This window comes from Lutra lutra, chromosome 1, assembly GCF_902655055.1.
Source record: "Lutra lutra chromosome 1, mLutLut1.2, whole genome shotgun sequence".
NCBI classification, from domain to species: Eukaryota; Metazoa; Chordata; class Mammalia; order Carnivora; family Mustelidae; genus Lutra; species Lutra lutra.
In genome coordinates, this window is record NC_062278.1 from 205,012,819 (window position 1) to 205,033,505 (window position 20,687).

Below are 20,687 nucleotides of genomic sequence, written 5' to 3' on the forward strand. Positions count from 1 at the left end.
TCTTTATTTGGGAGGAGGCTGGCGGGCCAGTGGAAGCAAAGCCTTAACTGCTAGTTGAGCGGGTCACCGTCCTCTGGGAGGGGGCGGCCTCGGGAACACCCAACTTTGTGGCTGCACACCTAGGGAGTGCTCTGCGCATGCGCTCCCCCAGCCCCGCCCGCGAGGTGCGCGGGCTCCGCCTGTTCGTACTACGTCCTGACGTCAGTGACGCGTAGGGCGCAATGACGATAGCGGCGGGTTTATATTGGCGCGGCCCGGACGGCTGAGGCCTCTGCGGCGCGGTCTTCGGGCACACGCGGCTTTGCCCGGCACTGGCCATGGCCGACTACCTGATTAGCGGGGGCACGTCCTACGTGCCAGACGACGGGCTCACGGCACAGCAGCTGTTCAACTGCGGGGACGGCCTCACCTACAAGTGCGGGGCTAGCGGGCTCACCTGGGCGAGAAGAGGGGCGGCGCGCTGGATTGGGAGGCCGGGCGGGGTTTTCCACTGAGCCCGCTTGGACCTGGGCGTGGGAGACAGGTTCCGGAGAATCCCCCACCCATCTCTGGGGCTCCGTTTGATAGATCTGAAGTGGGGCGAGATGGAGGAGGCATCTTGGCAGTGCTTGAGATTTCAAGCTAGAAGCTCCATTCTCTCGGCACATGGAGTTGTCAGGGTGCCAGGGTCGCTGATGACAGCTAGGTGGCAGAAAAGGCCCCGTCTTCATCTCCACCTTGTGATTTGTCTGCCCTGCCTGTGACAAGGGCTGGGTCAGTGCCCTCTAGGCCCAAATGCCCTATGACATGATCTGTGGGGATGGAATCTCGGGCCCCCCTAAGCCTGAGCCTTAATCCCAATTCGCTCCCCTCCCCCGTAGTGACTTTCTCATTCTCCCTGGGTACATCGACTTCACCGCAGACCAGGTGGTGAGTATGGCCAGAATTTGGGTCCTGAGCATCAAGGTTGGGTAAGATATTTCTCTTCCCTGTCTCTCTGCTACTACAGCAGATTGGGCTTGGGGGGTGATTCTGTGGAATAGTCGGATTGGCATGCAGGTCATACAGGGCACCTGTTTTATGGGGGACCTGGCACCACCCTGAGGCTTTTATGAGGTGCTTTCCCACATTAGCTGGCCATATTTCCTCAGGACCTGACTTCTGCTCTGACCAAAAAGATCACTCTGAAGACCCCACTGGTTTCCTCACCCATGGACACAGTCACAGAGGCCGGCATGGCCATAGCAATGGCGGTGAGCATCATGGGCATAAGGACAAAAGGAGGGACCTCACTCACACACTTCCCCAAAGACACACATAGTCATGCTGCTTCTTGTCACTTTTTCGCTGTCTTCTGTTTATCATGCAGCTTACAGGTGGTATTGGCTTCATCCACCACAACTGTACACCTGAGTTCCAAGCCAATGAAGTTCGGAAAGTGAAGGTCAGAAGGGCAAGGATCGTGGTCAAGAACTCCTGGGAATTGCAGTGAGGTGGAGTGGGGTGGAAGTGGGGGGATTTGTTCTCCTAATTTAGGATCCCTTTTTCCCCACTTGGGGGTTCAGTTCCTGAGAAGAGCATGAGACCCTGTGTCCTAAGACAAGAGAAGAGGACCAGGTGGATAGAACCTATAGCCCACCCATGTTTACCATCCCTGGGTTTGAATTGTGATTTGGTCCTGTGGTACTTGCCAGAGGGGGAGTTGGCACAGACCCCAGACTTCAGACTGATAGATGGTTCAGAAATGTTCTTTCTCACCATCCCTTCCAGAAATATGAGCAGGGATTCATTACGGACCCTGTGGTCCTCAGCCCCAAGGATCGAGTGCGGGATGTGTTTGAAGCCAAAGCCCGGCACGGATTCTGTGGTATCCCAATCACCGACACAGGCCGGATGGGGAGCCGCTTGGTGGGCATCATTTCCTCAAGGGACATAGATTTTCTCAAGGAGGAAGAGCACGACCGATTTTTGGAAGAGGTGGGTGCTACTGACAATGCAAAGCCAAGCTCTGGCAGCCAAGGCTTAAGGTGCGGTTTCTGTTGCCTGAATGGCATTTCTGGGGGTCTCTGCTGTCCAAGAAAGATTAATGAATGCCCCCTCTTCGTGGGGTTCCTGCATCTCTTTCCCACCAAATGCTCTCATTGTGCGCAAGCATTTGCCAGCATGCATGCTGTGTGGCCACTCCCAAGGTGGGGGCAGTGCTCAAGGACCAACTTCAGCCTCCTCTCTTGTCGTTGCTCTGGCGGGGCCCTTCTTTCTCCATTAGTAACATTACAGAGTGTTCTGTGTACCACGTCCTTTCTACTCAGTTTTCACCCATGCCACCATTACTGCTGCACTGGCTGTTGGGTTCATTTGAGGAGGGTGGTTTGGGTGCAGGTGTGTGCTCGTGGTGGTCTGTGGAACCTCACCCGTGAGTCCGGGTGGGGTTATTGGGAGGTCTGGTCTCTGGGCCCTTCTCACAGCTCCCCTCACTGCTGCTAGATCATGACGAAGAGGGAAGACTTGGTGGTCGCCCCTGCAGGCATCACACTGAAAGAAGCAAATGAAATTCTGCAGCGCAGCAAGAAGGGTGAGTTCTAGAGATGGGAGGGTTCTGGAACCGAAGACCAGGGTTCTGATTTATGTACCTTCCCTACTCCCAGGAAAGTTACCCATTGTAAATGAAGATGATGAGCTGGTAGCCATCATTGCCCGGACAGACCTGAAGAAGAACCGGGATTACCCACTGGCCTCCAAAGACACCAAGAAGCAGCTGCTGTGCGGAGCGGCCATTGGCACTCATGAAGATGACAAGTATCGGCTGGATTTGCTAGCCCAGGCTGGTGTGGACGTAGTGGTTTTGGTAAGCACTTTGCACAGGCAGGGTGGGGTGGTAGGGACAGCTCTCATACCAGTATGTCTCACTGGGACTTTCTCCTGGTCCCAGGACTCTTCCCAAGGAAACTCCATCTTCCAGATCAACATGATCAAGTACATCAAGGAGAAATACCCCTCTCTCCAAGTTATTGGAGGCAATGGTGAGGCAAGACTGGGCACCAAAGGGTGTGGGGCAAGAGTTAGGGGAGCTAGGCTCCCCCTCAGACCTTCACACAAGCCTTTCCCTGTTCTTCACTGTAGTGGTCACGGCTGCTCAGGCCAAGAACCTCATTGATGCTGGTGTAGATGCCCTGCGGGTGGGCATGGGCAGTGGCTCCATCTGCATCACCCAGGAAGGTAGGAAATGCTTTGGCGGGGCCCTCAGAGACCCTGGTGTCAGCAGGGCCCTTAGCCCCATATGGCCTGGAGCCAAGCGCTCCCGTGGGAACTATACTGAGTCCTCCAGTAGGGGCAGTCCCAGGGCCAAACAGGCCCCTTGGATGGGTGACATGCTGGAAGACGAGTTCGTCATTCCTCACCTGCCACTTCCCCCCCCTGCCTAGCCTGGCCTCCTTGCTCCTGCTCTGCACCCTCTCTAAACTCTGGTCTGTTTGTTTTATTTAGTGGCTCCCAAGATCCCTCCAGACATAAAGTCCCACAGCCCCAAATGCCCTTCTACTGTCAAGGGTTGCTATAGTAAGTCCAGCCCGGCCCACTGGCCCGGCCCAGCTGCCCACTGCCCGGCTGCTTGGTTGACTGTAGCTGTAGCTCCCGGGGTTTGTGGTGCTGATGGGTGGGCAGGGCAAACTGAATGACAGACCATGGTTTTGGGGGCTGCTGGAGAACACAGCTCCTTCCTCTTCCTGGGGTGCTTGTAGGGCAGGACCCCCTTTCCAGGTAGGCCCTAGTTGGCCCACATTTCCTACAGTAGGCACAGCTCAAGGACCAACAAGCCCACTCTTCCTTCCACATGACCACTCCCCTGATCTTGCCTGAGCTGCCAACCATGCTGGGAGGAAGGGATAGGCCTCTGGATACTAACTGCACGGTGACCCCCTACCCCCACTTGATATCAGTTGGGTGGGGCTTCTCCCGGCTGCTGACTGCATGTGCCTGAGGCTGCCCTGGGCCATGCACACATGCACGTGCACATGCAGGGTTGAGTGGAGGCCGTCACAGCTGTTTAAAACTGTTGAAGTCAGATGGGGCAGCAGCCATTCCAGACAGGAATCTCAGCTGGGCTGCAGTCCTGATGCAGGTGTAGCAGAACGCTCCTGGGTGCGGAGTTATGGCCCAGGGCCCCTTGCCTGTCCCCACTAACTCCACCCACCCATCTGTTCCTCCATTTCTCAACAGTGTTGGCCTGCGGGCGGCCCCAAGCAACAGCAGTGTACAAGGTGTCAGAATATGCACGGCGCTTCGGTGTTCCTGTTATTGCTGATGGAGGAATCCAAAATGTGGGCCATATTGCCAAAGCCTTGGCCCTTGGGGCCTCCACAGGTGAGGCCCAACACCCAGGGAGTCTGGTGGGACTTCCCCAGTGCCACTCAGGGTCTGTTCCCATCACACCCATTTGTCCATAGTCATGATGGGCTCCCTCCTGGCTGCTACCACTGAGGCCCCTGGCGAGTACTTCTTCTCTGATGGGATCCGGCTAAAGAAATACCGTGGTATGGGTTCTCTTGATGCCATGGACAAGCACCTCAGCAGCCAGAACCGATATTTCAGGTGGGACAGGAAGGTCAGTTACCCTGTACTGACAGCCTTCTACTGATAGGCTCATCCATGCTTTGAACTTGCCTGTTGCCTTACCTTTCCCTACAGTGAAGCTGATAAAATCAAAGTGGCCCAGGGGGTCTCTGGGGCTGTGCAGGACAAAGGGTCCATCCACAAATTTGTGCCATACTTGATCGCTGGCATCCAGCACTCCTGCCAGGACATTGGTGCCAAGAGTTTGACTCAAGTCCGGTAAGCCTGGGGGGCTGGGACATGGGTGGAGGAGCTAGTTGAGGGCCAGGTACCTACATCGGACATTTGCCCTTCTTCAGAGCCATGATGTATTCTGGAGAACTCAAGTTTGAGAAGAGAACATCCTCAGCTCAGGTGGAAGGAGGTGTTCACAGCCTCCATTCGTAAGTGACCCTTCTGTACCCATCCACCCTTGGGGCAGAGGTTTCTGCCGTGCCTCCTTTCTCCTGCCCCCACCTCAAAGCTGGTTGTTCTGCTTACAGGTATGAGAAGAGGCTTTTCTGAAAAGGGATACAGCATACCCCCTCAGTTTTTCAATAAAAGTTTGGAGAAAAAAAAAAAGTGATGCTCGATCTTTGAGGTCAACAGGCGTGGTGGCCACTATCAGATGCATACAACAAACATGACACTCATTTGTAGAGAAAGCCTCAGACCCTGAGGTCAGGCTACTCCTCAGATCTGGAAGGTGGTACTAATCCTAAATTCATAAAGCCCCTCCTGTGGCAGCTCACAAGGGAGTCTGGCCAGGTCTGGCCAGGTCTAGCCAGCCCTGGCTCACAAGGGTTCAGTCTCACATTGTGGCTGCTTAGGACAGGTCATGGAATAGTCCTTGGACTGGCACCCACAGGGCCTCCTGCTTGGCCACAAGGACCAGGTTGAGACCCACATACATATTCTAATGTCAGTTAGAGGCTCTTGTGGAGAAAGCACTGAGGTCCTCTCAGAGGTGCATGTGAGCAAATACATTGATCTGCAGTTTGGAGCAGGTGCCTGGACTGCCTCCCGCCTCTGAGAAGCTAAGTATCTCCATAAAAAGGTGATCCCCTGGTTTCTTCACACACACACACCCACACACGAGCCCACTGAGCCAGCAGCAGCTCCTGGCCAGCAACACACCTAATACAAAATGGGACAAGTGGATTAAATTATTAATTTGCTGGCAACAAAGACAGGCGTTACAGTGCCAAAGAGGAAGGGCTAATGAAAGCGCTGGAAACTCCTGCGCTCTGCAAAAAGTGCCAGGGCCCTCCTGGACAGGTCAGGTCAATTCCTGGCAGTTCATTCTGCAGCTCGTTCTAAGGATGTGAGCGCCGTCCCTCTGGGTGGAGGAATAAGAGCAGCTCCTGTTACTCGGCCTTCATGACACAGGAAGTTGAAAGTGGCACAGGCATTGGGCTGCAAAGAGAAAGCCTGCATCAGCTTGGCGAGGGCGAGGCCTGGGTCCCGCTCCTCGCTCCCGAGGGGCGGACCTTACCGTGTCCTGCACTTCCACGGCGATGCCCCGCTGCCTCAGGGCTTGCAGCACCTGGGGTTGCAGCCGTTCGGTCCGGTCTCCGGTGCCCACCACCACAATCTCTAGGGAAAGATGGCGAGGGCTAGCCTCCGGCAGCTCTGTGCAGAGGCTGGGGCGGGTGGCTTTTGGCTTTCTAGGGCTGGAAGCACCTCAGCCCTACCCTTCTCCAGTACCTATTCGGGGCTCCAGCAACCAGAAGAGAGAGAAGCTTTCTTCAGTGATGTCCCGGTGACTTCCTACCTGTGTTGGGAGGAGACAAGTTAAACAAGCTCGCGCGGTTTCCCCCACAGAGCCGTTACCTGCACCCCAAACGAGCAACGGAAAAGCCCAAGTTGGCGAGGGACAGAATCGGGGGGCAGGCCCGGGACTCCGGCCCTCCGCTGCCTCACTGCTCACGTTCCACTGCACCACCGACTGAGGGAGCAGAGCGCAGGGCCCAAGCACGCGATTTCCGTTGACCATGAAGCCGCGGCTGCTGTAGCTGTCGATATACATGATCTGCGGGGACTCGCGCTGCAGCAGAGAGATGCGCGTCCGCTCATACAGCTCGTCGTCCGCCGGCGTGAGCCGGTGCCCCCGCCGTGGGGCCCTGCGAAGGGGTGTGCTCAGGCTCTAACCTGCCAGGAGGAGCCGGGCCGGGATCAATGGCCGTGGGGGCGGGGATCGGGGACGCTGGGCCCGGGCTCACCTCAGCAGCTCCGCAGGGGAACAGCGTAGCACGGCTCGCGCTCCGCACAGGCCGCGAAGCACGAACGCGGCGACCATGGCTGACCGGCGTGCCGGGATGTCCGCGCCGGGTCAGCGGGGTCGTGGCTGAATCTTCCGCAGCGCGCCCACAGCGCCCCCTAGGTGCCGGAGGGCACCGCGCAGGCCGGCTGCCCCAGCGCGGGATTTTGAGGGATCGGCCGGTGCCAATTGTCCCCGGAGGGCCCGTCCCCTAGCGGGGCTCCGGTGTCCGCACCTGCCGCCCGCCCCGCCCCGGGCCCCCGCAGACCGTCCTGGGGGAGCCAGACACCTGGTGGCTTGGCCGGCCTCAGAGAGCTGCCTGGGCACCCGCCGCAGCCTAGTCCCCGGCTCTCAGCCATTACGCAGGGCTCCCGGGGCCTGGGGCGGGGCGGCGGCGCACCTGGTCGAGTCCCGCACACCTGGCCAGGGCGTGGGGCCAGCCTCCAAACCCCTAATCCCAGGCTTTAGGGCGTCGGGTTCCCAGGGCGGGGCGGCAGGCTCAGGTTTCCCTTGCTCTTCCGCGAATCACGCCCCTCCCCAACCGTCGCCCGCGCGACCGTTGGCGTCGCCGCCGCGCGTCTCCCGGGGCGTGGCTGCACGTGGATTGGCTTGTCGGGAGCGCGAGGGGGCGTGGCTGAGTGGTTTCTCCTTAAAATGGCTCCGAGTCTGCGGCCCGAGCAAGCGGAAGGGGACGCCGAGGTGGGATGATTGTGGCTCTTCGGGTGGGATCGACCCGGCCGAACGGGACCAGCTATTGAACTAGACAGCGGCTGGAGCATCGCCCTGTCGTCGCTCACTATGCTCGCGGCCCGAGAATTCCCCGACCCGCCCCCCCCCGTCTTGAGCCGAATCAGAGGGCCTACGGGCGCAACAGTCGCTGGTGCCCGCGCGGCTTTCGGGGATCTCCGCGCCCCCACCGTGTCGTGGCCTCAAGGGAACGTTGACGCGTCTGCTACCCACTGGGCCGGGAGGGAGGTTCGGCACCGCGGAGGACGTTCGCAATGGATTCCCCGGGGTCCCGTCGCCGCCATTGGGCACCCCCCGACCCACCCAGCGCTCCGGGCGCTGGCAGAGTCACGGGACGAAGGGCCCTGGGTATGGGGGTGTCCCCGAGGCGAGTGCGCGGGTTTACTTCCTCTCCGGCCCCACGGGGGAGCTTCTCTTTTGGCCGATCCCGAAGCCCTCCCCGCCACCGTCACCGCACGGGTGGCCTGGCTTCATGAGACCAACAGGAATAATCCCACCCTGCGGATTTAATCCGGATCGGGACCGGTCCCAGGGGAGGCCCCTACCAATTTTCCTATTGTTTAGGGGCCCAGGTGAGCGCCTCGTTCCCACTACACTCGGCTTAACCGCCCACTCCTAGGTCAGTCTTCTGGTACTGGGAATGGGGGGCGGGGTGGTTCCTGATCTGGCCCCAGGGTAAGGGACCACCATCCTCCCGGGGTTATCTCCCGCCCCCCCCCCCCCCCCCCCGCCCACGGCTGGACAGCGGGCAACGGAATCCCAAAAGCAGCTGTTGTCTCCAGAGCATTCCAGCTGCGCTTGGATTTCGTTCCCTGCTCTCCTGCCAGAGCAGCGTCCTGGTCTCGATGGGGTGGGCCAGTCCCTGACCCCCAGACATACTTTATTTGGGTCGCTCTGGTCTTCGCCCCTGTCTCAGGTGCGCTCTCAGGCTGGAAGTGGTGGGCATAGACGTCGGAGAGCGAGGTTTGTGGTCATCTCTGGAACCTGGAGTAACATTGACTAGGGAGGTTGGTCTCAGGGCCTTTGGACAGGGCTGCAATGGCGGTGAGTCCCACAGAGCAGGGCCACCCCCTCTCGCAGCTCGCTATAGATAGCCTTTCACTTCCTGGGGAAAACCCACACCAACCGTCTTCGTGTACTGAGAGTAGCTGAAGTCCCCAGCTTGGCCTCCAGCCCCCAGCCCTGTTAGCAGCTGTCTCTGGGTCATGCGACTGCGGAATGGAAAGCGCTTTGGAATGACACGATCACTCCCGTTGAGTGGGCACCCAAGAAGCCATCGGGAATGTCGTGTCCGCCCAGTGCTCTTTCGGCGATTCCCCCCAGGGGCCTTGCAGGCCTGCCCCAGAAAGGGGTCTTGCCAGACTTCCTGCCCTTAGGATCCCCCTCCTTTCTAAACTCTGGGCACTCTCACTGCTCCAGAGCAGTAATTATGGGTTTCCTGCACTCTGCTCTGTGCTGTGTCAGGTTCGATCTCCATTAAAGAAAATAGAGGAAAGGGGGATTTAGGTTACATCGAAGTGAAAACGAGCCCTCATGGGACAGAGGAAAGAGCTTTCTCTCTGTAGTGCAGTAGGATACTCCCAACTGAGAGCAGTCTTTTAGCTGGGTCTTATGGTCACATTGTTTATTTTGCCTACAATGGCTCGTTACCTAAACCGGGCCAGAGTATCCCTGATAATGTACACAAGGTTAAAAGAAAAGCATTAAAAACTGGTAATTCTGGAAAGTATTGTGATGGTTCTAATTCCACAAAAATCAAGAGAAGAAATTCTACCAGAGTACGCATTTATCGGGAGTAAAGACGACCCAAATCGCAAAGGAGGAAATGGTTGTAAATAACTTGAAGGCGCAGAACACAGATTCCTTCAAAACGAGATTTTTTTTAGGAGGTCGTGAAAATGGCTTTAAAGTTAGGTGCCCTATTCCGCTGACAATTCACTTGACGTTTGATCAAGTCAATTGACGTTTGATCAAGTGTCAAATGTGGGGAATGAAACGTTATCACAAATAGGTAAGATTTCGATGAGCTAAAGAGTCGGGGCTGGGTCCCACCCGGTATCGAGGATCCTTTCCCTGGCTGCTAATGCGGGTGACGACAGCGGAACTCTAGGCCTAAGGCGGACCTCGCGGGGCCGGGGCCGGGCAGGCGGGCCACGCAGAGGGAGTGCTGGGGCCGAAGGTCGAATGCGGCCGCCAAGGTTCCCTGCGGCGCACCTGTCCGCTCAGGTATCTCCACCGGATATGCGCCCCAGCCAGTCCGCCCTCCCGGAAGCTCGGCCTCCAGACGCTTGGCTTCCGGTTCCGCCGGCTCCTTCCGGTCACCATGGCGACAGGGCGCCTGGGGGTCGGAGAAACGCTAGGGGCCCTCAACACGGCCCTGGGGCCTGGCGAGCCCGTGTGGTTTAAGGAGACGCGTGCCCGCCACCTGCGCGCCCGAGACTTCCTGGCGCCGCGGCCCGCGCTGCAAGCGCGCTTCGGGGACGGACAGGTGGGCGCCAGCGGGGCGGGGATGTGCGGCCAGGGGCAGCGTCGCAGCCCGCCTCACCGCCCTTCCTCCCGCAGGTGCCCGAGCATGTGGTCCGTGCGGTCGCCGGCTTGCAAGGCCCCGGCGTGGCCCCGGTGCTGCGCTGCGAGCCGACGCCCGCGGGTCTGGCACTCCAGCTGCAGCGGCCCGCCGTCTTCGAGCGCGTGCTCGGCGCGGTGACCGCCTATGCCGCGCCCGCCGCGCCCGCCGCGCCCGGCCCGCTCGTCGTCCTGCACTGCCCGGCGCTGCGCGGCGCCCTTGGAGCGCTCCGCTTGAGCCAGCTGCGCGCCGTGCTCGTGGCCGATCATTTGGCGCGAGCTCTGCGCGCTCATGGGTGAGCGCGCTGCGGGGCCAGAACCGGTCGGGGTGGCGACCTGGGCCTAGAGCCGCTGCGGGAGGGAAGGGGGTGGAGCTTCGCCGGGCGCTCGGGCTGAGACGGCCGTCCTCGTTTCCCAGGGCGAGTGTGCGGCTGGTGCCCGCGGTGCGGGACCCGCACATGCGGACCTTCCTGCAGCAGCTGCGCGTGGACTGGCCTGCTGCCTCCGAGAAAGCCGCCACCGGAGCCCTGAGGAACCTCCCGCTGGCAGGGCTTAGCCCCGCCCCGGATGGAGGAGCCTTGCCCCCTGGCGTCCTGGGCACAGTGTGTCTGAAGGAGGTGATGCGAGAGCGGGGATGCGCAGCTGGCTATGACCCCAACGTGGACAAGTGTCTGGGTAGGAGCTGGAGCTTCGCAGGGTCGTTGGGAAGATGGGGACTTTGTGCTCCTGGCCAGCCTCAACGCCCCTGTGCTCTGTCTGCAGTGACCGAGGATCTGCTCTCCGTGCTGGCAGAGCTGCAGGCAGCTGTCCGCCACTGGCCTGGGGACGGCCCTCGGGGCCTGGTTAGTGACTGACGCCCACCCTGTAGGCCTCTGGCAAGCTGCGCCCTGCGCCCGCCCGGTGACCGTCCTCCTACCCTGTAGGCCGCGGCCCCAGATGCTGATACTGACGGCTGCATGGTCCTACACGTGGTGAGCTGTGAGGAGGAGTTCCAGCAACAGAAGTTGGACTTGCTCTGGTGGAAGCTGGATGAGCAGGCTCCTCGCACACAGGTGGGTTGGGGATGCTGGAGCGCCCCCTCCCTCCACCAACCCAGGGCCCTTGCAAACCCATCAAGGGGCACAGGGGCGCATGAGTCCATAGGGGACACTTGGCCTTGAGAGAGACGTTAGGTGAGTGGGGACTTGCGCTCGTGTAGCATCCTGGGAAAAGGTGGGGTCTGGAGGCGCTTTCCAGAGAACACTGAACAGCTTGGGGAAGCTGGGCTGTGCGCTGAGGGGTGGGCTTGGGAGCGAGGCCCAGAGCTTGATGGCAAAAGGCTGGGGGAGTCCAGGCACCAGGTTTAGGTTCTCTGAGAGATTTATTGCTGGCAGTGACACCACCTGGGCTAAGCGCCTGCTCTCTCCCTCACAGAAGCACCTGGTCTGTGGCCCAGTGAAAGCAGCTAGTGCCCTGACGGCCCCTGAGTACTATGAGTGAGTCAGGCTGGAAGGGAGGCTACCAAGTCAGTGTCGTCAAGGTGGGGGGGACTGCCTATCCCTGGAGGTGCCCCCCGCAGACCCTCGGCTCACTCTGCTCCTCATGCAGCCTCCGGCATGCCCAAGTGTGCAAGGCGGCAGCCCTGAAGCGTGGCAGGGAGCTCAGCCAAGGTGTGTGCGGGGGTGCTGGTTTGGTGGGGTGGGTCCTCCGCTTGTCTGCCGAGACCGACTGACTCAACTCCCACAGACCCAACCTGGACAGAGGTCTTCAGCGTTCTGTCTGCAGCCACCATCAAGTTTGAGATGCTCAGCACAGCTCCACAGAATCAGGTAAGCCCGGGGGCCCGACAGGATCAGGGCTTGTGGAACAGACGGTGTCATGCCTGCAGCTGTGCCCCCGTTCCTCAGCTCCTCCTGGCCCTGGCCGATGGCAGCATTTCCACAAAGGGCACCAAGAGCGGCACCTTCGTCATGTATAACTGTGCCCGTCTTGCCACACTATTTGAGGGGTACAAGCACAGCACGGAACAAGGTCTGTACCCCGCTTTTCCACCTGTGAGCGGTCTCGATTTCTCACTGCTACAGGATGAGGTAAGTGTCGTCCTGGGTAGCTGGGCACCTGTAGGAGGCTGGGACCTCCCCTCGCAGCGCCCTTCTCCACCCCCACCCCCCAGGGCGAGTGGCTGCTGCTCTTCAATGGCGTGCTCCCCTTCCCAGAGCTGCTGAGCCAGACCGCAGCCCTGGCGTGCGCAGCCCCAGGGCTCCACGCGACTGCGCGCACTGAGATGGTGAGACAGAGAAGCCCGGCACAGACACTGCACGCTTGATGCTTTATTCAGGGTTGGGCACAAGATCAAAGAGACCGGCCAGTGACTCAGTCTCTGTCTCTAGATGTGCAAGTTCCTGGTTCAGCTCAGCATGGATTTCAGCTCATACTATAACCGCGTACACATCCTAGGGGTAAGTACACAGCACAGGGGGCGGGGGGAGAGCTTGTAGGGGTGCAAGGGCAGCGAAGGAGGAGACCAGCAGGCCCCTTCTCTCTTCCAGGAGCCTCGACCACACCTGTTTGGTCAAATGTTTGCCCGTCTCCAGCTTCTGCGGGCTGTGCGTGAAGTGCTCCATGCTGGCCTAGCCACGCTGGGTCTCCCTCCACTGAACCACATCTAAGGCCACAGAGATCCCGATATCTAGGAATGTTTACAAAAGTCATCACCTGGAAAAAAGATACCAAGATCTTATTAGAGACGTGGAGCCACAATAAATTGCTTCTGTTCTATACAAAGTCTGGTCCTGTTTGTAGGCAGTGGGGCGTGTTTTTGGTCGGCCTGAACGGCCCCAGACTCACCTCCAGCTCCTGCTCTCAATCAGGAACCCGCGGCTGCCGCCTCCCTTCACACTGGGCATGGGCACAGACGGTCACTCCTGTTCCACCCGTCTGCGAGCAGGTCCCATGCCCGGCACGCCGGCCACCGCGGGACACCTTAATCATACCAGTTGTAAACCTCAAGCCCTTGGCCCGCAAGAGCACAGCGGTGGCCAAACTCAGGGCTTACAGGCCAGCAGTCCATGTCTGCAACGTCTGGGACATGGTACACGGTACTGTTCATGAAGGTGGGCTCACCATGCCCCAGACGCCAGAAGGTCAGCCGCTGGTCGATGGAGGCGGAGACCATGAGGCTTGGGCTCAGGATCTTGAGGCCTGTCACGTGGGCAGCGTGTGCACAGGGGATGGAGTATTCCTCTAGCACATGCAGCTGGGGCACCAGCTCAGCACCCCCCACGGCCTCCTCTAGCTCCGGTGTCTCCACAGCCAGCACAAAGACATGAAGGGAGCCATCCTCACTGCCACTGGCCACGAGATGGCCCTCACGTATGGGCAAGGTGTGCAGGCTGTTGACACCACAGCTGTGAGCCTGGAGGGTCAGGCAGGGGGTCCCCAGCCCTAAAGGAAGAAGATGGTTGTCAGGGCCCAGCCTGCCACAAGGGTGAAGGGCAGTGGGAGGTCGGAGGGACAGCCATGGCTGCACACCGGCTACTTACGGTGGGGAAGCCCAGGGTCTGCTGGAGGCTCCAGAGTGGTGGAGCCGTGGTCTAGCACGGCAGTGAGATCCCAAAAGGCCAAGTTGCCGTCAGTGGCGGCGCTGCATAGGAAAAGCCTCCTGGGGGCCAGGGACAGGCAGCTGGGTCAGCGAGGGGGGCAGAGAGCAACAGGGGACACCCCTCCCCCACCGCCTGCACCCACATAAGCCCACCAGGCAGCCCCTCTCACCGTCGCTGGTTGGGTGCCTCGTGGGTAAAGGAATGGACCTTGAGGACACACCGCTTATGGTGGAACGTTTCAGCCAGGAGCTGCAGCCGCCGCCCAGAGTCCTGCAAAAGGAAGAGCCTGGGGGGCGGAGGGTGGCCCAGCTCAGAGCCCATTCCTGACACCTTCCAACCCTCCTCTTGACCCAAGGGCCTCCGTTCTTACCTCACTGCGCCATCACTGCAGGCTGCAGCCACAAGGGGGCCAAGGCCAGGCCGGTCGAGTTCACACACAGCTAGGGACATGTACCTGCAGAGACAACACACGCCTGCCATTAGGGGAGGCCTGGGAAGAGCGGCAAGGGGCTTGCCCTTTGGGCCACCACCCTGTGCTCCCACCTCCCAGTGCACACATCACCTGGTCTCCGGGTCCACCTTGACCATCCGGTGCCGACTGCGCTGGCGGTCCCAGTACTCATCCAGCCGGTGGGACGAAAGGTGCATGACGTGGCAGGCAAGACGGCTTGGGGTGCCAGGGTCTGGGGTGACCATGAGGCTGAAGCAGTGCATCTCAGCCCGGCCCCCAGCAGACACCACATGAGCAGTCAGGCCTGGTCGAGGATCCTGAGGGCCACCCGGGGTACTGACGCCCCACACAGCCAGGGCACGCACAGACGAGATATGATTACACACTGCTGTAAGTGCGTGGGCTGAGCCAGTGACGGTGGGGAGTGCCAGGACACAGACAGTAGTGTCCTCACTGCACGTGATCACGATGTCGGTCAGGCCGGGCCCCTCGCTGCCAGGCTCCAGGTAGTCGGGCTGCATGAAGCCGGGCACCTCAAACTCGGGCCCCAGAGTGATGGTGCCCACACGCTTCACACAAGTGATCTCACGGCCGTGCAGGCTCTCTCGGAGAATCACGTGCGGCCGGGTGCAGCCACCCAGAGCCCGGTAGAGCATGACGTCCCCGTCCTTGAGGTAGGCAAAGGCCATAGCCGCCTCAGTATCAGAGAAGGCCCAGGAGCGGTGCCCTCCACCACAGTTGACGATGTGCAGCTTTTCGTGTGACCGGGGACTCCACACCACAAACTCATTGGCGTGGAAACCCAGGATGACCATACTCCCGTCGGCCATCATGCGGAGCCCAGCCACCCAGTTCATGCCTCGACAGGACTTCTGCCTCAGGACAGGCTGCAGCTGGCCACCTCGCACAAAGAGCTGGTAGTAGGCGCCATCGCGCCCTGTGGTATACACGTAGCCACCATGGCAGGTGACTGATGTCACACCCTGCTTCCCATGCAGAGAAGGGAGGGTGGACACAGGGCCCCACTCGGTGGAGGCGGTCTCATCCCCATCACTGCCACTACCTGCTCCAAGTGCTCCAGTGATAGCTCCCACCTTGCCGCCAACCCCAAGATCCTTGAGCAGGGCTGGTCTGGAGGGAAACAGCAACACAGAGCCCCGGCGGTCCCCACACACTAGGAAGTCACCAGGGGGTAAGAAGGCACTGCATGTGTGCCATCTCTGCTTGCTGGGAGGCAGCAGGTACCGGCAACGTTCCTTTACAAAGATGGCTTTGCCAGAGGGCGCAGCTGAGATTTCCAGGCAAGCCACCACACCACCAGGGCCTGATGCCAGCAACAGGAGTTCCTCGAAGCCACGCAGGGCCCAGCTCAGACTATGCACTTTCCCATGGAACAGAGTCAAGTCCACAACTGCAGTTGGAGTGTTGATGGGGACCACCTTGACACGACCCTCCCCATTGGCCAAGGCACAAAGTCCAAAACCTTCAGGACCAGGGGCTGCCTCCAGGAGGCAGTAGGACTGGAAGCGCTTGTCCTCCAGCAGCTGCTCCCAGCACTTGACCTCAAGGTCGTAGAGATACAGGGCTCCTGTATCAGTCACTGCCAGTAGTCGCCAGGAGCCAGCCAGCGTCACAGCCTTGAGGGTACCTGGCCGGCTACGGGACTTGAAGCAGAGAGCTGAGACCCCTGAACCCGGGTACCCACGCCCTACCAGGTGCCACAGACGGATGCCTGAGTCATCACCCCCGGTGACCACCCAGGCTTGCCTCTCATGGGCAGCTACAGCCCGGATCCCACGACCCTGGTGGCCCCGAAAAGCCTGAAGGATCTCCCCTTCGTGGCTCCATACCAAGCAGACACAGTCCTCTCCTGCACTGATAAGGTAATTCTCTAGAAGCTTGACCTGCCACACACGGGCGCTGTGTCCAAAGCAGTGCCCAATATTCTGTACCCGACCCCCAGGCACCCGCAGGTCACCCACCTTCCAGATGCGGACACTTCGGTCTTCTGAAGCTGTGGCCAATAAGCCCTTGCTTTCCAGGTACGACATGCTGAAGATGACACCCACATGCCCACTGACTCGTCGGTCAGGGGCCACAGGCTTATTATCTATTAAAGCAGCTGCTGGATACCAGACAAGGAGCTGATTGGAAACTGCACCTGCCACTATGGTCAGCTCCTTCCAGGTATCTCCGATCAGACAGGCTGAGGAGAGGGTGCACCTGTCTGTGCAGGGCACGTCCTGCAGCATGCACCCTACCACAGGGTCGTATAGCACTACTGAGTTATGGCCCAGGGCCAAGGCCACGTTGCCCTCAAGCCAACGTGCATCCCAGATCCAGTCAGACATGTTCCACAGGCCAGAGCGCCAGAGCTCCCGGAAGCGGCCCTGTCCCCAGCTAACTTTCACAATTCGGAGTCCCTTGCTGCCAAACACAGCCACCATAGCCTCCAAGTCAAGGTCTCCATTTGGTTCTGGTCGCACCCGGAACCCATGGATAAGATAGTGGCCAAGCAGGTTCTGCACACGCTTCATCATCCGCAGGTGGCCACCAAAATCCAGGCTGTACACCAGGACATCCGGCCCCTCACCTAGACAAAAGCACAGAGTCACATCAGAACCTCACCCAATGGGGCATCCGGGTGGCTCAGTCAGTGTGCATCCGCCTTCGGCTTGGGTCCTGATCCCAGGGTGCTGGGACTGAGCCCATAGGGTTCCCTGCTCAGTAAGAAGCGCATGTGTCCCTCTCTCTCTGCCCCTCCTCCCTCTGCCTGTGCTTTCTCTTGCAAATGAATAAATAAAAGCTTTTATTTTTTAAGATTTTATTTATTTATTTGCAAGAGAAAGCACAGGCAGAGGGAGGAGGCACAGAGAGAGAGGGGGAAGCAGGCTCCTGGCTGAGCAGAGCGCCCGACGCGGCCTCGGTCCCAGGACCCTGAGCTCACGACCTGAGCCGAAGGCAGAGGCTTAACCCACTGAGCCACCCAGGTGCCCCAATAAATAAAATCTTAAAAAAAAAAAAAAAAAAAAAAAAAAAAGAACCTCACTCTGCCAAACCATGAAGAGATGGGGGCAGGAAAAACTCAGGCACATAGTATAGCCTGTGAATGCATTAGAACACACAATCCTGCTAGCTTGAACCCAGGAAAATCCTTGGCTTCGGCTTCAGCTGGACTTCAGTGTTGACTTTCCGACACCTACCAGGGGCTCCAGACACTCAGTTAAACCTGGCTTCCTCAAATACTGCCTCTGCCTCATCCCACCTGACTTCTCATGCTTCCTGCAGGAACTCTCAAAGCCTCTGTCCCAAACCTGCAGCCGCATCTACCTCTACACATAGTCTTCCCACTCTCCCTCCCCGAGAGAGAAAAGGCTGTTCCCCAAAGGTGATCCTCCCACCTTGGGGCCACAGCAGAACCCCTCTGGATTTCCAAGAACTTCTTCCTTGCGGCTCAGATGTGAGCATGTTCAACACCGACAGGAAAAACCAGGAGAGGTGGTCCCCACTTTGGCAGCCACGACTCCCATGACCCTTAGCTGCTTTCCGGCTGCCCTGTGGGCCCCTCCCACTCTACTAGCTTACCTTCAAGCTCTCTCAATGCTCCTCACTCCACTGATTGCTCCACTGACCACTACCACCCTCTATCCAGCCCCATCCCCAAACCAAGAAGCTCATTGCTTATTCCACTCAACTTCCCACATCTTCTCATATTCTCAGTTGCCTAGTCCCATGTGCTCATTTTCTAAAGGTTTTTCAAATCCTCCCCCACCACAGTGACTTTGGTCCAGGGTGTCTATCACGTGTTAAGCTCGATGACACTAACAGCCCCTCACGCCCTTCTTCGCCTGCCATCTCCATCTTTCAATGGACAGACGGTGAGAGCATCAATCACAAACCAGACAAGGGACTAGACACACTGGAGTAGTGAGTAAGAGGAGCACAGACCCGGGCTCCAGGCCATCAGGCAGACACTAAACAGTATCACCCAAATAACCTACATTGTTGTAACTTTGGTAAGTCCCAGAAAAGAACGATACAGATTGCTTTACTATAAAAGAGGGAAATCTACTCCACCGATATTCCCTCCAGAAGACATTTGGGAATATCTGGAGACATTTCTAGTTGTCACAACTGGGAGTTATGCTAACTGGAATCTAGGAATAGAAGCCAGGGATGCTGCCCAATGTCCTGGAGATCAGACAGGCCCTCACACAAAAATGACCTGGGTCAAAATGTCAGCAGGGCCGAGACTGAGAAACCGCGGTGTCATCCATGCAACTTGGTGTCAGGGGAAGCCATTTTGAGAATGTAACACTTAGGCTGAGGAATCAACAACCAGCGGTAACCAGAGGAAGAGCAGGCGTGGGGGAGGTGGGGGAGATGGGTGATCCTTTCTTGGCAAATAGAGAGCAAGCTGAACGGCCCTGAGCTGAGCAAGAACTCTAGGTTGTGTGGTTGGAATAGGAAACAAAGGGGTCACGGATGGCCTGAGAGAATGCGGTTGAGGCCATGGGGAGCCAAAGCTGCCATGGCCTCCAATGACGGCAATAAGGTAGAGAAACAGATGCTGCAAGTATGAAGTCAAAATAAACCAGACTTGGGGACTGAGGGAGATGCTTGGGCTGGGGCGCCTGAGTGGCTGCTCTTCTCCCTGTTCAGCTGGAGCATCCAGCAGGACTTCAATCTGAAGGCACCTATGCAACTGGGCCTGAACTCACGAGCAGAGAAGGCTGGAAACTGAGATTACAGGTGCACATGGGTGGAATGTGAGAACTGCAGCAGTTTAAAAGTCACTTTGGAAATCACAGGAGCAGGGGAATTCACTTGATGAGCTTTCTAACCTGCATTTCCCATGTCATTTCCCCGCTTAAAACCCCTCACAAGGCCTCCCTCCATCATCATAAAGTCAGATCTAGGTATAAAATGGTGGAGCCGCCACTCATTTCTCCAGCCTCTTCTCCCAGACCCTGCCCCTGCTCAGCCTCACAGGAACTCTTTCCCCCCCAAAGTAATAAATTCTGTCTCAAGGCCTTTGGCATGCCTACCCTCTGCCAGGAACTCACCTCTTCTCTTCTCCTAGCTCATTCTTGTGATTCTTTGGGTTTCTGCCTACTTATCCCCTCCCTCAGCCTTAGGAGTTTAACCCATGGTAGGAACCTTGGGCTTCCAGAGCCCCCACACCTAGGCCACCCCTCCACACACACAAAACCACCCTCTTAGGATAGGAAGCAGCTCTCTCAAGGCTTGAAGCCAGTGCCCTGCCTCAGGGCCCTTAAAAAAACAGCACCACCACCATCAGTCACTAGTGGCTTTCAGTTGGGCCTGGATGCTCTCCAGGGATCTGTTACTTCAGGTCCCAGGCTTTCGTGTTTTTTTGTTTTGGGGTTTTTTTTTTGAAGATTTCACTTATTTATTTGACACACAGAGATCACAAGTAGGCAAAGCATCAAGCAGAGAGAGGGGAAGCAGGCTCCCCGCTGAACAGAGAGCCCGATGCGGGACTCGATTCCAGGACCCTGAGATCATGACCTGAGCCGAAGGCAGAGGCTTACCCCACTGAGCCACCCATGCACCAGGTCCCAGGCTTTTGATGGCCTATGCTTCTCGACCTGACCTCCCCCTAAAGGCCATCAACATTCGATCTCCTGGACGCAACCATCTGAGAACCGGCCTCAGCGTCTGCCTCCCCAAGCACTGGCCCACTCAGAAAGGTCTCATCCCTGGTTTCCCGCTACCCCATCCTCGTAGTCCCCACCTTCCAAGGAGGAGCCTCACCCGCCCCTGAGAGCCCACAGCCCCGCCTGCTGGGCCCCGCCCTCCCCCGAGAGCCCGCCCCCAAGACCCGCCCCCCTTGAGGGGGGCTCACCCTCACCCTCTCCTCCTGGCTCCCGGCAGGGGCCACACACCGCCCTCCCTTCCCTGCCCCGCCTCCCAAGCCACTGCGTTTTCCCGCATTTTCCCGCGGCCCCAGCGCCTTTTCCACGTCAGCTGCATGTTGCGAAGGAACTCGATAGCCACATCGTTTTTTCTTTTTGTCTCCTAGGCTCCTCCGGCCCGGCCTCCAGCCCGCCATCTCCTGGGCTCCCGCCCACCTCGGTCAGGCTTCATCCCGCCACCCGTCCTCCTCCTTGCGGGCATCCCTTTGTTCTGATGGTCCCGCCCCCTGTGAGCGCCCGGTTTCTTCTCCGCTAGCGCGCACCAAACCTCACCCGCCAGCAGCCGATCCCCCACGCACTCCAGACCCGTGACCGGGAGGAGCATGAGCTCCGAGGTTGCCCGCGGCCAGACGTAGTCCTCGTGAGCGTCCATGTCGATCCCCGAGCCGCTGCGGCAGCCTTTGGCCAAGAAGGGAGCTAGCGCTCTCGCGAGACGAGCCTTCCTCGCGCGCAGCAGAGCCGGTCTGCACCGGCCTTAGCAACAGGTAGCGGAGCCCAGGGTCGCCCACGGCCGGTGTCCAATCACGACCCTTCGCCCCACGAAATCCAGCTCCTCATTGGCGAGACCGTCCTCGCCCCTC

The 20,687-nt window shown here is 58.8% G+C and overlaps 4 protein-coding genes across 7 annotated transcripts; 2 read left to right on the forward strand and 2 right to left on the reverse strand.

The window, feature by feature from the left end:
• The first annotated feature begins 219 nt into the window (after positions 1–219).
• IMPDH2 (inosine monophosphate dehydrogenase 2) lies at positions 220–5,135 on the forward strand. Of its 2 annotated transcripts, XM_047694392.1 has the most exons (15): positions 220–415; positions 861–909; positions 1,131–1,232; positions 1,349–1,423; positions 1,750–1,956; positions 2,464–2,551; positions 2,625–2,824; positions 2,909–2,999; positions 3,100–3,195; positions 3,463–3,534; positions 4,195–4,338; positions 4,422–4,566; positions 4,663–4,806; positions 4,887–4,970; positions 5,070–5,135. In XM_047694392.1, exons 1-15 carry the CDS (start codon positions 318–320, stop codon positions 5,089–5,091), a joined length of 1,617 nt encoding a protein of 538 aa, XP_047550348.1. In that variant the 5' UTR covers positions 220–317; the 3' UTR covers positions 5,092–5,135. The 2 variants fall into 2 exon arrangements, with proteins under 2 accessions (XP_047550348.1, XP_047550353.1); XM_047694397.1 differs by lacking the exon at positions 3,463–3,534 and having other exon boundaries at positions 224–415.
• Positions 5,136–5,718: 583 nt separating this feature from the next.
• Positions 5,719–8,599, reverse strand: NDUFAF3 (NADH:ubiquinone oxidoreductase complex assembly factor 3). The gene is made up of 5 exons (XM_047694486.1): positions 6,789–8,599; positions 6,497–6,689; positions 6,274–6,340; positions 6,062–6,162; positions 5,719–5,982 (listed from the first exon to the last, which is right to left on the reverse strand). The coding sequence occupies exons 1-5, from the start codon at positions 6,863–6,865 to the stop codon at positions 5,866–5,868; spliced, it is 555 nt and encodes a 184-aa protein (XP_047550442.1). The 5' UTR covers positions 6,866–8,599; the 3' UTR covers positions 5,719–5,865.
• Positions 8,600–8,880: 281 nt separating this feature from the next.
• On the forward strand, positions 8,881–12,898 carry DALRD3 (DALR anticodon binding domain containing 3). 3 transcript variants are annotated; one of them, XR_007121401.1, is made up of 12 exons: positions 8,881–10,061; positions 10,136–10,431; positions 10,554–10,810; positions 10,898–10,977; positions 11,059–11,187; positions 11,549–11,610; positions 11,723–11,784; positions 11,861–11,943; positions 12,022–12,204; positions 12,331–12,401; positions 12,505–12,573; positions 12,664–12,673. XR_007121401.1 is itself a non-coding variant. In XM_047694379.1 (12 exons), exons 1-12 carry the CDS (start codon positions 9,897–9,899, stop codon positions 12,781–12,783), a joined length of 1,638 nt encoding a protein of 545 aa, XP_047550335.1. In that variant the 5' UTR covers positions 8,882–9,896; the 3' UTR covers positions 12,784–12,898. The 3 variants fall into 3 exon arrangements, 2 of the variants coding, with proteins under 2 accessions (XP_047550335.1, XP_047550338.1); XM_047694379.1 differs by having other exon boundaries at positions 8,882–10,061; positions 12,288–12,401; positions 12,646–12,898; XM_047694382.1 differs by having other exon boundaries at positions 8,885–10,061; positions 12,288–12,401; positions 12,664–12,898.
• On the reverse strand, positions 12,425–20,655 carry WDR6 (WD repeat domain 6). Its single transcript, XM_047694334.1, has 7 exons — positions 20,380–20,655; positions 14,279–16,760; positions 14,087–14,170; positions 13,886–14,002; positions 13,657–13,775; positions 12,962–13,558; positions 12,425–12,829 (listed from the first exon to the last, which is right to left on the reverse strand). Exons 1-6 carry the CDS (start codon positions 20,477–20,479, stop codon positions 13,098–13,100), a joined length of 3,363 nt encoding a protein of 1,120 aa, XP_047550290.1. The 5' UTR covers positions 20,480–20,655; the 3' UTR covers positions 12,425–12,829; positions 12,962–13,097.
• Positions 20,656–20,687: the final 32 nt, after the last annotated feature.

What these genes read in the sequence shown, in the direction of transcription:
- WDR6 (XM_047694334.1), bottom strand. Translation starts at nt 20,479, where the DNA reads ATGGACGCTCACGAGGACTACGTCTGGCCGCGGGCAACCTCGGAGCTC. An exon ending in GGGGGATCGGCTGCTGGCGG is followed by an intron (nt 16,761 to 20,379) that starts GTGAGGTTTGGT and finishes GCTTTTGTCTAG; the next exon opens with GTGAGGGGCCGGATGTCCTG. An exon ending in AAGGTGGACCCGGAGACCAG is followed by an intron (nt 14,171 to 14,278) that starts GTGATGTGTGCA and finishes TTGTCTCTGCAG; the next exon opens with GTACATGTCCCTAGCTGTGT.
- NDUFAF3 (XM_047694486.1), bottom strand. Translation starts at nt 6,865, where the DNA reads ATGGTCGCCGCGTTCGTGCTTCGCGGCCTGTGCGGAGCGCGAGCCGTG. An exon ending in TCCCCTGCGGAGCTGCTGAG is followed by an intron (nt 6,690 to 6,788) that starts GTGAGCCCGGGC and finishes ACCCCTTCGCAG; the next exon opens with GGCCCCACGGCGGGGGCACC. An exon ending in CCGTGGAAGTGCAGGACACG is followed by an intron (nt 5,983 to 6,061) that starts GTAAGGTCCGCC and finishes TTCTCTTTGCAG; the next exon opens with CCCAATGCCTGTGCCACTTT.
- IMPDH2 (XM_047694392.1), top strand. Translation starts at nt 318, where the DNA reads ATGGCCGACTACCTGATTAGCGGGGGCACGTCCTACGTGCCAGACGAC. An exon ending in ATGAAGTTCGGAAAGTGAAG is followed by an intron (nt 1,424 to 1,749) that starts GTCAGAAGGGCA and finishes CATCCCTTCCAG; the next exon opens with AAATATGAGCAGGGATTCAT. An exon ending in GGTGTTCACAGCCTCCATTC is followed by an intron (nt 4,971 to 5,069) that starts GTAAGTGACCCT and finishes TTCTGCTTACAG; the next exon opens with GTATGAGAAGAGGCTTTTCT.
- DALRD3 (XM_047694379.1), top strand. Translation starts at nt 9,897, where the DNA reads ATGGCGACAGGGCGCCTGGGGGTCGGAGAAACGCTAGGGGCCCTCAAC. An exon ending in CGAGCTCTGCGCGCTCATGG is followed by an intron (nt 10,432 to 10,553) that starts GTGAGCGCGCTG and finishes CTCGTTTCCCAG; the next exon opens with GGCGAGTGTGCGGCTGGTGC. An exon ending in TCTCACTGCTACAGGATGAG is followed by an intron (nt 12,205 to 12,287) that starts GTAAGTGTCGTC and finishes CCCACCCCCCAG; the next exon opens with GGCGAGTGGCTGCTGCTCTT.